The 13,144-nt window shown below is 42.8% G+C and overlaps 2 protein-coding genes across 5 annotated transcripts in view; both read right to left on the reverse strand.

Annotated features, from left to right (window-relative positions):
• CRACR2B (calcium release activated channel regulator 2B) overlaps nt 1-13,144 on the reverse strand; it is a 794,336-nt gene that overhangs the window by 775,812 nt on the left and 5,380 nt on the right. For 3 of the 4 annotated variants that reach the window (XR_014024547.1, XM_081313173.1, XM_081313175.1), the window contains exons 2-4: nt 2,016-2,166; nt 1,481-1,560; nt 628-867 (exon numbers count right to left, since the gene is read on the reverse strand). Coding sequence is in view for 3 of the 4 variants with exons in the window: in XM_081313173.1 (XP_081169299.1) it covers nt 628-849 (222 nt within the window). In the remaining variant the exon portion in view is untranslated. Of the gene's footprint in view, nt 1-627; nt 868-1,480; nt 1,561-2,015; nt 2,352-13,144 lie in introns of those variants that run through there. The other variant, XM_081313174.1, reaches the window with a different exon arrangement.
• Nucleotides 1-13,144, reverse strand: part of PNPLA2 (patatin like domain 2, triacylglycerol lipase) — a 365,554-nt gene that overhangs the window by 270,791 nt on the left and 81,619 nt on the right. The gene's annotated exons all lie outside the window — the stretch shown is intronic.

Genomic DNA, 13,144 nt, shown 5'->3' on the forward strand with positions numbered 1-13,144 from the left:
AAGGTGCTTTTTCAAAAGGCAATTGGAATTTGTTTTTCCTTGAAGTAGTTTCACTTCTCATCCAAGAAGCTTTTGGGACAAAATAACAAAGTACTAAACTGGATTAGCTGAGCAACCAAAAAGTTCAGGACATGATATGGACTTCTTTCCAAATATGAGAACATATAAAAAGAAAAGTTAAATATCAAACTGACTGACCAATGACAGAAAACAACCTAAGGCAGCTAAATGGTGACAGTTTTCACCATTCCCTTCACAGATTTGAGGGCATATGGATAAACAGAAACAGGGATAACTAATGTCAATCATGAGTCAATACCAACCAAGCTTCAGCTTTAGTATTACATTTAAACTTCCACATAAAACCACTTTGTGCTGAACCTGTAATAATTAAATTTGATGTCATATTTGATGTCGGTCTGATAGTTGGTTTGCTCCAACACTGATTTCAAAAGCTCAGACTTGGAATGTTCTGCTTTGTATTTCAGACAGAATCTGTTAACTAAAGTTATATGCTTCTTCCCATGAAGTATGATATGTTCCTAAACCTAATGGTTGGATTCACACAATACATCAAACAACAAACAAGCAGACCACATTGTGTCTTGAGAAGTTTCAGGTCCTTACCTGCATGTCCAATCTGGTTATGAAGCCCTTCTCCTCCTTGTCACAGAGCTGGAAGAGCTCCTGGGCTTTTTCCAGCATTTCCACTTGCGTGTTTCCTTCACCACTCAAGCAGAGAAGGGGAGAAGGAAATGAAAGGGAGCAAGAGATGCCTTCAGTCATTCCATTTACTTCCTTGTCTTCCCGATGGAGAGTTTTGGAAAGTTCTTTCCCAGATCTTTCCATTGCTTCGCAACCTTTCCACTGGATTGATAAAGCATTGGGGTGGGGAGAGGGAGTGAACTTATTTATTATTTTTTCCTTAAAATACTGAATGAGAGACTTCCAAACATGTTCTGCAATGAAACTACTCAAAATAATCATTTATGTGACTGAAAAACAGGAAAAGAAAGGTATTATTCACAATAACAGTGAGTTAAATATGCAGTTATCCTGCCAAAATCTTGAAGCAAAACCTAGCTCACACAAGCTTTGGAGGAAGTGAAAAATAGTGTTCTTGAACAATGCAGAATAAGTAAATAGTCTATGCTCTATGCACAGAACATGCGATTGTTGGAGCAAGTCTTATTATGATGGAATTGTAATCAAGATGAAATCACTACAGCATTCCATTAGGAGAAAATAGAATATGCCACCACTGATTTAGATTCAAGAAAAGGCAGTTTTTGCTCTCTGTGTTTACAATCAATTTCAATTTCTAAGTTTTTGGAGGCAGCTTATAACTTCAAGTATACATGTTTCCATTAAATGTTTAGAACACATAAGCATGGAGTGAGGCTACAATTCTGATGAGAATAATGCTAAATTCCATGGGATGTACTTTTTGAAAAAACATGCTAGGAAAAAATCTACTTACATATATGTTACAGTGCAAGCATACTGTTGTAGAAGAGTATATTGTATCTTTGTCCACAAATCTTGTACAAAATTTATCCACTGTAAGACAAAAACAGTTAGAAATACAAATACTACATAGCAGACCTGACATACAGTTACTAAATAAATATCAAACTAAAGCCTATTTCATTCAAGTACACATGCTCCCACTGTATCAGTTTCACAGATATGACTAATAACTTGCTTTCTTGAAAGAACCTTCTTATTTGATCAAACTCTATTAAACCAAGTTTTGGATACCTATCACCCCCGAGTGATAGATATGTGTTGGAAGGATGGAATATAAAACTTTAACCTTTAAGCAGCATATATTTGGAGAGTTACTCTTCAAATTATTTATTTATTTAGTGTATGATGAGAACAAGACAGAAGAGAAGTAAACATATACACACAATCTACGTAATTATATACAAAACCTCTCGGGCATATGGTAGTGGCCTCATGACTGGCTCTCCAATGAATATAAAAAAGAGAGATAACAACAGATAAAATACCTTTAAAGACTGTGTCGAGATGGTAGAGATCATAAATCCTTTGCTATCAAGTTCACAGAAGTCCTGTTTTTTTGCAACTCTTCAAAGAGCTGAAGAGTTAATGCAAGTTTTCCTCAAATGGGGCAGATTTCCTCATTTTCTCCCCAAAAGCCTAGAAAGACCAAACATTAATTATGCAATTAAAACCATGAAAAGAATCCATGCCATTTGAAAGAAAGATTGCAATAGCATTACTACAACTGAGGACAAGGAGACACAGGCATGTGTATTATCTGAAATGCTTAATTCTCTTTTTAGTCCATTCGATTTGGTCATAAAGAGTCCTTTGAACAGAAAACAGGAAAGACCAGTAAGAAGACTTTGTATTGTGTGGTATGGTGTTGTACGTTCAACAGAAGAGATTAACACTCAAGGGAAAGTAGCAGGATGTATTCAAAGCTATCACAATACTTATTGTGGTTCAGCTGGTTCAGCAAAGCAGAAGTCTAATTTTAAAGAAGTCCTTATTTCTATAATATGATAAACAAAGGCTGTCTAACTCTTAAGTACCCCTTCCTAAGGATTATTAAAAGCTAAGGATAAATTACCTCAATGCAGTGTAGCCAAAGGAAAAGGATTACCTTTCACAACGAGGGAAACACAAAACCTTGCTCCAAAACATCCAAACACATTTTGTGAGAGATGCAGAGGAATAACACCCAGTTTCTGTTTTTTATCCCAGGGTTTTATCAGAACTCTAAATTAATTTAAAATTTTCTCTCTTCTTCCAACAGTGATCAGAAATATGGTGTCAAAACGAGACAAAACGAGGCTAGACTTCATCCAAATTATGGGATGGTTGTTGCTCCCTGAGCTTCCTTGTTTGCTTGCAGATATTTCGTTACCCAATTAGATAACTTCATCAGTGCCAATGAGTGTCGGGTCTGCTGCGTATAACCAAACTCAGAGAGCATCAAGAACTCCACAATTCAAGCCTGAGTGACATATATTCTCTGCTTTTGTACCGATTGTTAGACAGAGATGGTGGGATGCTAAGTGTTCGCACAAACTCTAAACAAAATGATACAGGTAATATACAGTAGATGCCTGAGTCACACATATATCTAGGTCTGCCCCGGGACAGAGTTCACTAAAAAGCATGGGACTGGTCTCGTTTATTGCCATGACTCGGAATCAATTCAATGTATTGCTTAATAGCTGGAGAAATATTTTGCTAAACATTTAGCATCTTCAAACAAGATATGTCACTTGTAGGTTGTACAGAGATTCTGAGGGGTTGTACAGATATTCTGAGGCGTTGTACAGATATTCTGAGGCGTTGTACAGATATTCTGAAGGGTTGTACAGATATTCTGAGGGGGGAAATGATATTTTAGATAAGAAAAAAGGTGGATACTGGTATTAAGTGAGTAATAATATACCCAGCTCCCCATCAGGAAATTAATAAAATTATTAAGACAAAAGATCTTTCCAGTCACGTTCAAAGCTTAGTATTTCTTCAAACTTAGTACTTGATGGACATATTCATGCAGTTTTCTGGTAGGAGTAAGAAATTGTTTCTCATTGCCTTGCCTTTAAAAAAAAATATCCCAGTCAGGTTTACAGTACAACTATGAAGTCTTCCCTCAAGCACTAACCAGGAATTGCTTCCAGTTCAGACAAAGTTGGTTGGCTGGTACTACCTATTGTATATTAAATATATCTATTGCATATTTAAAAATACATCTTTAAATAACAAATGTATTTATTTATTTATTTATTTTATTTTATTTGTTTTATATACCGCCCTTCTCCCGGAGGACTCAGGGCGGTGTACAGAGCAAGGCAAGTATACAATAAAGCAATAATAAAACAAATAAACCCCAAATCTATCAGGCCAGGCCGGCTTGCTGGAATAGATAGGTTTTTAAGTCACGCCGGAAGGTGCGAAGGTCGGGGGCCATCCGGATTTCGGCTGGCAAGCAGTTCCAGAGGGTTGGCGCACCCACCGAGAATGCTCTCCCCCTGGGGGTCACCAGCCGGCATTCTCTGACCGGTGGCACCCTGAGGAGGCCCTCTCTGTGGGAGCGCACAGGACGGAGGGGTGTTGACGCTGGCAGTAGGTGTTCCCGTAGGTAATCCGGACCCATGCCATGTAGGGCTTTGTATGTCATCACTAGCACCTTGAATTTCACTCGGAAGGCAACTGGAAGCCAGTGCAGCTCACGGAGGAGAGGTGTAATATGGGAGTATCGGGAAGCCCCCAAAAGTGTTCGTGCCGCTGCACTCTGTACCAGCTGAAGCTTCCGAGTGGTTCTCAAGGGCAGCCCCATGTAAAGAGCGTTGCAGTAGTCAAGACGAGAGGTCACAAGTGCATGGGTGACTGTACGCAAGGCATCCAGGTCAAGATAGGGTCGTAGCTGGCGTACCCGACGAACCTGTGCGAAAGCCCCCCTAGTCACTGCTCCTATGTGATCTTCTAAGGAGAGCTGTGAATCTAGGCGGACACCCAGGTTGCGAGCCCTATCTACGGGGGGCAATAGTTCGCCCCCAATATTGAGGGATGGGATATTCTGAATATCCTGGCATGCCGGTATGTACAGCCATTCAGTCTTGTCCGGGTTGAATTGAAGCCTGTTCCTTCCCATCCATTCCCGGACCGCTTCCAGGCAACGGGACATCACGTCGAGGGCATCACTGATGTGGTTTGGCGTTGAGATGAAAAGCTGGGTGTCATCAGCATACTGATGGTAACCCACTCCAAAACCACGAATGATCTCACCCAGCGGTTTCATGTAGATGTTGAACAGGAGAGGCGAGAGGACCGACCCCTGAGGAACTCCACAAGCGAGAGACCTTGGGGTCGACCTCTGTCCTCCTGCCAACACCGATTGCGAGCATCCCAGGAGAAAGGAGGAGAACCACCGAAGAACTGTGCCTCCCACTCCCAGTCCCCTGAGGCGCCGCAGTAGGATACCATGGTCGATGGTATCGAAAGCCGCCGAGAGGTCTAATAAGACTAGGACAGAGGAATATCCCGTCCCGGGCTCTCCAGAGATCATTCATCAGAGCGACCAATGCCGTCTCCGTGCTGTAGCCGGGCCTGAAACCCGATTGGCACGGGTCTAGATAATCCGCTTCATCCAGGACCAGAGGGAGTTGATGCGCCACCACACTCTCAACAACCTTTGCAAGAAAGCGAAGGTTGGAGACTGGACGAAAGTTATTTAATGTAGCTGGGTCCAAGGTGGGCTTCTTGAGGAGAGGTCTCACCACCGCCTCCTTCAAGGCGGCGGGGAAGTTACCCTCACTCAAAGAGGCAGATATGACCGCTTGGAACCAGCCTCGTGTCCCCTCCCGAGCTGCATAAACCAGCCAGGAAGGGCACGGGTCTAATAAGCATGTGGTGGAGCTCAACCTCCTCATAATCCTGTCCACTTCCTTCGGAGTCACAGGATCAAACTCCTCCCAGATGACGTCGACAAGACCGCCCGTGTCCTGTTCGTCAGACTCTGCCCAGTTGGAGTCGAGGCCGGTTCGAATCCGAGCGATTTTATCCAACAGATATTGACCAAATTCCTCAGCTCGACCCTGTAAGGGTTCCTCCCTCACCTCCTGGTTGAGAAGGGAGCGGGTCACTCTAAACAGGGCAGCCGGGCGATTATCTGCGGACGCGATGAGGGCGGAGTAGTAATTGGCTCTCGCCGCTCTTATCGCTGCGAGATAAGACCTAATGTGGGTTCTAAGTCGCAACCGGTCGGATTCGGATTGACTGGACCTCCAACGGCTCTCTAGGCCCCGTCTCCGACGCTTCAACTCCCGGAGCTCCGCAAAGAACCATGGGGCTCGCTGGGATCTGCGCCGGGTCAAGGGCCGCAAGGGTACAACTCAGTCAAGTGCCTCCGTGGCTGCCTTTTCCCAGGCTTCCACTAAGGCATCCGCCGAGTTGTGAGCAGGGGGTGCAGGTGGGGTCCCAAGCGCTGCCTGGAACCTGTCAGGGTCCATTAAGCGCCTGGGGCGGTACCATCTGGTTGGCTCCGTACACCCACGGCGGGGGGTGGCAAAGTGGAAGTCCAGCCGCAGGAGGTGATGATCGGTCCATGACAGGGGCGTAACGGTTGGAGAGCCCCCACCAAGATCATCAAGCCACCATCCAGATAAGAAAACCAAGTCAAGGGTGTGGCCTCCCTCATGAGTCGGTCCAAGAATTATTTGCGTCAGGTCCATGGCCGTCATGGAAGCCATGAACTCCCGAGCTAGCTCAGATGATCCTCCTAGGGATGGTAGGTTGAAGTCGCCCAAAACTATAAGTTTGGGGAATTCAACCACCAGCCCCGAGAGGACATCGAGCAGCTTAGGCAGGGCTGCCTGCTGCGCGACTAGGAGAAAGGTACGCGAGTAGTAGGCCCAACTGCGCTCCAGGACCATATCTCAAAAAGAGAGACTCACACCCGACTATCTGAGGAACGGTGGTCTCCCGCGGGCTTAGGGTCTCCCTAATAATTACCGCCACTCCTCCGCCCCTACCATGAGGCCGGGGCTGGTGTAGCACCCGGAAACCTGGTGGGCAAAGGTCAACCAAAGGGACACCGCCCTCTGGGCCCAACCAAGTCTCCGTGATGCAAGCCAGGTCCGTGTGCTCACCCTCAATTAGATCTCGAACAAGGGGAGCCTTGTTGGCAACGGACCTGGCATTCAGGTAGACCAGTCGGAGCTCAGGAGGCTGCACATCCTCGCTCCCGGCTCTTCGGGGAAGAGACAGAGGGTCGGAGCGTCTCACCGCTTGTATATAGCGGAGATGACCCTCCCAGTGTCAATATGGCTCTCTGTTCGCACACCTTCTGCCGTTCCCCAACGTCCTGGGAATTGGTAGTCCTATGGCTCGCTTCCGAGCCTCGGTGGTGCCCGAACCCCACTCCTCCCCTTCGCGATCTATCCCAGGCCTGGCCTGAGCAACGGTTGTTGGACGGACCCCCTTCGCCAAACAACCACCGCCCACTCCCACCCCCCTCCCTAACCCCATAAAAATTTTTACTAAAAAGTTAACCAGGGGCCTCTTGTTGGATTTATGCTGGAGGCCCCTGACCCTGCCCGGCCATCTCTCAGGGTCCCAATTTACAGGTAGTCCTTGTGTCAAGTTTCCGATATATGGGCTTTTCAAGTGACTCTGAGGCATTGTTTACCTTAAAAGTCCTTTATTAGCCTAAGACACCGGCAAATGCTTGCTCGAAGGAAGCTGGAATCTGAAATCTCCGTCCCTTGCACAATATATTAAAACACAATTCTCCACCTTTCTAATTTTGTCATTACCGGTAATCATATTCTCCAATTAATTTAAAGAATCAGTTTCCCTTCCGTTAGAAAACCCACCAAGGTCTTATCTTCTCTAGTTAGAGATGGCCTTGAAAAGTGCAATCCTACTCGTCCCCCCTCCCAACCTTAAACTAAGTCTCTTAAAGCAATACACAAGTTTAACATATGAAATGGCTACTTCTTCATCTCTTGTCAAGCAATAACATTCGATATTAGCAGCGTTGACATCTTGATTTACAATAGTTCATTTAGTGAATGTTCAAAGTTACTTATGACCATTTTTCACATTTCCAACCACTGCATCGGTCAGTTGATTGAAATTCAGACACTTGGCAAATGACTCATATTTATGACGGTTGCAGGATCCCAAGGTAATGTGATTACTTTTTGCAACCTTCTGACGAGCAAGGTCAACGGGGAAGCCAGATTCATTTAGCAACATGTTACTAATTTAACAACTGCAGTGATTCACTCAACAAATGTAGCAAGAAAGGTCATAAAATGGGCAAACATTCACTTAACAACTGTCTTGCTTAGCAACATAAATTTTGGGCTCAATTGTGGTCGTACATTGAGGACTACCTGTATTATTTATCCATAAGACTAATGGCTGAGATATCCATGGTGTGGACTGGCCTGGTAACAGCACACACAATTTAATTTAATTTAATTTAATTTAATTTAATTTAATTTAATTTAATTTAATTTAATTTAATTATTTATTTATTGAATTTGTATACCGCTCTATTCCCGTAGGACTCAGGGTGGTTTACAGGGCAGTTAAAAACCATAAAATACAAAAATTAAAATCAATTAAAACAATTAATTAAATTCAAGCCCTAAAAGTAAATCTAAAACCCAATTAAAATTAAAAACCCCTCAGTCTGGGCAAAACAGCTCAAAGAGCCAAGTTTTCAGGTCCCGGCGAAATAAGCGAAGGTCAGGGGCAGTCCTAAGTTCCGTAGGTAGTTGGTTCCATAGGGCAGGCGCACCCACAGAGAACGCCCTTTCCCTGGGAATGACCCATCGGCATTCATTAACCGGCGGTACCCTGAGAAGGCCCTCCCTGTGGGAGCGCACAGGACGATGGGAAGATGATGCCGGCAGCAGGTGTTTCCTTAGATAGTCCGGACCCAAGCCATTTAGGGCTTTATAGGTCATTACCAGCACCTTGAATCTCACCCGGAGGGCAACTGGAAGCCAATGCAGCTCATGGAGAAGAGGTGTTACACGGGAGTATCGGGAAGCTCCCATCACAACTCACGCAGCTGCATTCTGCACCAGTTGAAGCCTCCGAGGGGTCCTCAAGGGCAGCCCCATGTAGAGGGCATTGCAGTAGTCAAACCGGGAGGTCACGAGCACATGAGTGACTGTGCGTAGGGCATCTCGGTCCAGATAGGGCCGCAACTGGCGCACCAGGCGAACCTGGGCAAAAGCCCCCCTGGTCACGGCTCCTATATGATCAAATATGTGGAGGCTTTTCAGTTGCCTTTGAGCACTCAGCATCACCTTCCATTAACCTGGTGCCCTCCTTATTTAGAATTCAACTTCCACAAATCCAAGCCAGGAAAGCCAACAGCTGGAATGAGTTTGGAAGAACTAGAAGCAGAGTTTCTCAGGGGCATCTTTCTTATAGGGTTCCAAACTATACCCACTCACCAAATAAGACCCACGTATAATTAGCTTTTTAAAGTACTGACATTAATTCAAATGCAACAACTCCTTTAAAAGCAGAACATTATCACTGCCTCTTTATTAAAGAGATGGGAATGAAAGCCTAATTATATATTCTCTTAGGTAAATGATAATTATTACATTTTTAATTAAACTTCGATCCTGTGGGTTGTTCAGCAAAAATTTCAGTAAAATTCCCTTTCCCATGAAGCAATTTATACTAGAAAGAGCCTTGCTATTGACATCACTAAGAGATTGATACTAAAAATAATAACAGCCAAACTGAGACGGAACACATAGTCCTGAACAAGAATCTCACAGCTCATTTCCACAATCACTTTATCCTATAATAACAGGATCATTATGGTTGCTTCCTCATGCCCTTGTGAGCTATGCAAAGAGATATACTGTATGCCTTTTCAGTGTTGACACCAATATTTGGGAAGAATATTGAGAAATATACCGGAGGTGTTTGTGTTCATATTGATATTTTAACAAAACCGTCTTGCTTACTGTGGTCAAAGCAGACAAGACATTTACATAATGCAAATGCCCTGTGTCACCTGAAGAGTGTTAGGTATATTCTGCTGTGTTTTCTCATTATATTTATCTTCTTACTTTCTTGAGAAAATAAAATAGGGGAAGATGGAATAGGTGGAGGATGTCTTTTGATGGTAATGCCAAGAACTGCTATTGGGGAAAACATCCCCTTGCTTGATTCGCAGGACACACCAGGCTGAATTTGGTTTGGGCCTATCCATGATGTTTGAATGGATTAGCATCAAGAGTGAAGTTAAATCTCTGCAGTTTGTTCCACAAATGATAAATAAAGCAAACTTAGTGTAGGGCTGGATTATAATTATTCCTGGCAAAATTCTGCAGCCTTTTTTCCCCCTAACTTTCCGAGTTTCCTTTGAGTTAAATAGATAAAAATTGGTAGCAAAGTTTTTCATCGTTTTGAAATGAATATATATGAAATCTATAATGTAATTCTTAAAACAGATGCAACATACCAGTAATTAAGGAAGACTCCATGGCCTTCCCACTTATGCAACTGAATTAAAAAAATAAAATTTCTCCACCAGCCCTCTGTTTTATTGCTCCATTCAATATGGACTTCTCTTTCTGAATTATAAGTGGCCTCTGGGAATCAAAACTTTTCCCATCTTTAAATTGGGAGCAATACCCAAATTCAGCTTAAATGGAACTTTGAATGCTAAGCATTCAAACAGTAGAGATCATTTAAAGCAGTTATTAGATATACCCAGCAAGACAAAATAGCAATTGCTGCACTCTGTTTATGGCCCCTAAAAAGGTTCTAAAAATCCCCCACTCTTCTAATTGGAAGAAGAGATTTTTGGACTAACATTTAGCTCCTTTCTTTCACTATTTGAAATGGACTCCCCACAGTAACTAAACATGCTTAGTCCGACTCAGTTATTTGAAAAGTCAAAAAGATGGGCAGACATCTTCTTTTGCAAAACTTAAGACTCACTAGAATCTTTGATTTGCCAAAAAGGAAAAAAGATAATAAAAAACATAGCTATAAGCTTCTTTCTGCACAGCATTCCTGTCAATTTACTTTGAAATCTCTGAAATCAACTCGCACAAAACAAATTTTCTGTGTAAAATTGTGCTGACTGAAAATGGAAACAAGTCCAACCAAACACATTGTATTACTATGTATTTTATATTTAACAATTTTGCACACATTCCTGCAGGAACGCTGGTAGTTAGGACACTGCCCTGTAATTGCTACTGGGCATGTATTTGTTTTCTTTCCATAAAGTCAGGAGGAAGCCAAAGCTAGCAAAGGCTCTTTCAGAAATGTCATAGGAGAGGGTTGTTTATTTTGAAAAGCAGATAGCTCAGGGCAGCAAGCCAAGGGAGAGTTGCCCTTGGCCTTCTCCACACCAGCCAAGGGCACCAGGCTTTGGCACAAGCCACAGGAATTCCAACAGGCTTCAGTGGCAGGATCATGGGAGAGTTGAATAGCCTGGAGTAAAGTTCTTCACTTATAGATACCAGAGCAGCCCTCTAAGGTAATATTTGCCTAGCAAAAACAAACTTTGACATACAAATGCCAGAAGGAACATTTGGTCAGGTGAGAGGGTGAGGGTTGCTTGGAGATTTTCCCTCTGTCCTTCATTTTTGACTGCTTCTTTCCTCCAACTTGAACTTTAAACAGCTATTTTGTCTTCAGTACCTTTAATATCACTCCAGCTGAGAAGGTAGATAATTGAAGGGATCCCTCTAACAATTACAACTCCTATGAGATGGGCAAAGGCAGACAGTGTAAAGTCAAACAGGAGTGGGGGGTCTTGCCAGATGTTTCATTCAGGTACATAAGATGATGAAAATAGGAACTGTAACAGATTGGAGGTTAGTCTGAGAGGGGTGGTTACCCTTACGTTGAAAGTATTTGTCCTGCAAATACTGCTGTACAGTTCTAAAGCTAGAAAACTAGAAAGTTGAGAAGCGAGTCCTAGAGCACATATGGTAAAAGAACATAGGAAACTAAGTAGGTGAAGCTTTTGCTTACATTACTAAGCTTTTTGTTATGCTTTATTATTCCAACTTATTAACAATTGCTTCATGTGCAATCTTTTAGAAAGCCAAAACATAGGCTTTCTATGGATCGGCATTGTTAGACTATCTGGGAGCCAAAAGATGTAAATTCACTTCCTCTCTTTGCTATTAGCTGGTTGCAAAGCTTAAAATAATAAAACTTACAGCTTTTCTTCGAACTACCTTTAAACCTAGAGGGAACATGGGATACTAATAATTTTACATTTTTACTCCTGGTAGACATTGTATGCATGTGTGTCTGTACCTGTATACCTGCACCTCCAGTTTTCTCCTCACATGTTCTTTGAAAAAGTTATGCCATCCCAGGTTAGATTTTGGGTTAGATTTTGCATAGGCAGCCTGATATTTAATTCTCCTCATATATCCCTGGTTTTCCCCAAACACACACCGAGCAGAGCTATTTACCAATACTCTGGCATAATTTCTGTAACAAAACTTATCAAAGCAGTGAACAAAAGGTAACCACCTCCAAATAAGAATGAACCTAAGCTGAAATAATAAATATTATTATGGAAATATATAATGGAATGTGAAAATGATCTTGGAAGATGGAAGTGGGAGGGGAGAGAGGTGCTGCTTAGGGAATGATCAGATAAAAGGGGGAATGCCCACAGCTGCGTAATGGACGTAGAAAGAAACTTGGGAAGAATTTGCCCCCAATGGATCAGGCAGTAGAAAAGAGACAGCAGGAGATTTGTACAGCAGTCAAAATGTTGCGGATTGTTCCACCTGGAGAATATGCAGTTTGCCCCATGCTTCCACGTATACGGACACCAGGTAAAAGCACAGGAAAGAATCCCAGAAGTCACGCTCTGTACAGTACAAGTGGTCCTCGACTTGAGCCCATAATTTTTGTCGCTAAGTGATTTTTGCACTTGTTAAGTGAATTTTGTGTCAGATTCGTTAAGGGAATCATTTTGCAGTTGTTAAATTAGTAACATGGTTGTTAAGTGAATCCGGCTTCCTCCATTGACTTTGCCTGTCAGAAGGTCACAAAAGGTGATCACATGACCCCGGGACACTGCAACCATCATAAAGATGAGCCAGTTGCTAAGCGTCTGAATTTTGAACACGTGATTGTGAAGATACTGCAATGGTCATAAGAGTGAAAAATTGTCAGAAGTTACATTTTTCAGTGCCGCTGTAACTTTGAACAGTCGCTAAATGAGAACTGTTGTAAATCGAGGACTGTCTGTGACTATGCTTTCACAAGCATGCACCGGCATGAACATTTATTTCTCTTGGCTGAAATGGGCAATTTCGTCAAAGTTGGGAGAAGTAGGACCTGCATAATAGGGAACACACGTCAGCGAAGATTTATCTAATGGAGTGGTGTCCACTGAGACTTAATATTGTACAGTTTCAAGTAAAACCAGTTGGGATTTGTGCTAGAAAAGCTCATGGTGGCTTTGCCTTTGGTATAGAATATTATGAAATAAAAATGTCCAGTACTGCCAAAGCAAACTACCAACATTGTGCATTATTGGTAAACTGACAAGTACTTACTGGGGGAAAAAACTTACTGTAGATCTTTGAAACTGGTTCCCAATAGGATATCCCAAACTATAGCTGAT

Source organism: Vipera berus (assembly GCF_964194415.1).
Source record: "Vipera berus genome assembly, chromosome: 1".
NCBI classification, from domain to species: Eukaryota; Metazoa; Chordata; class Lepidosauria; order Squamata; family Viperidae; genus Vipera; species Vipera berus.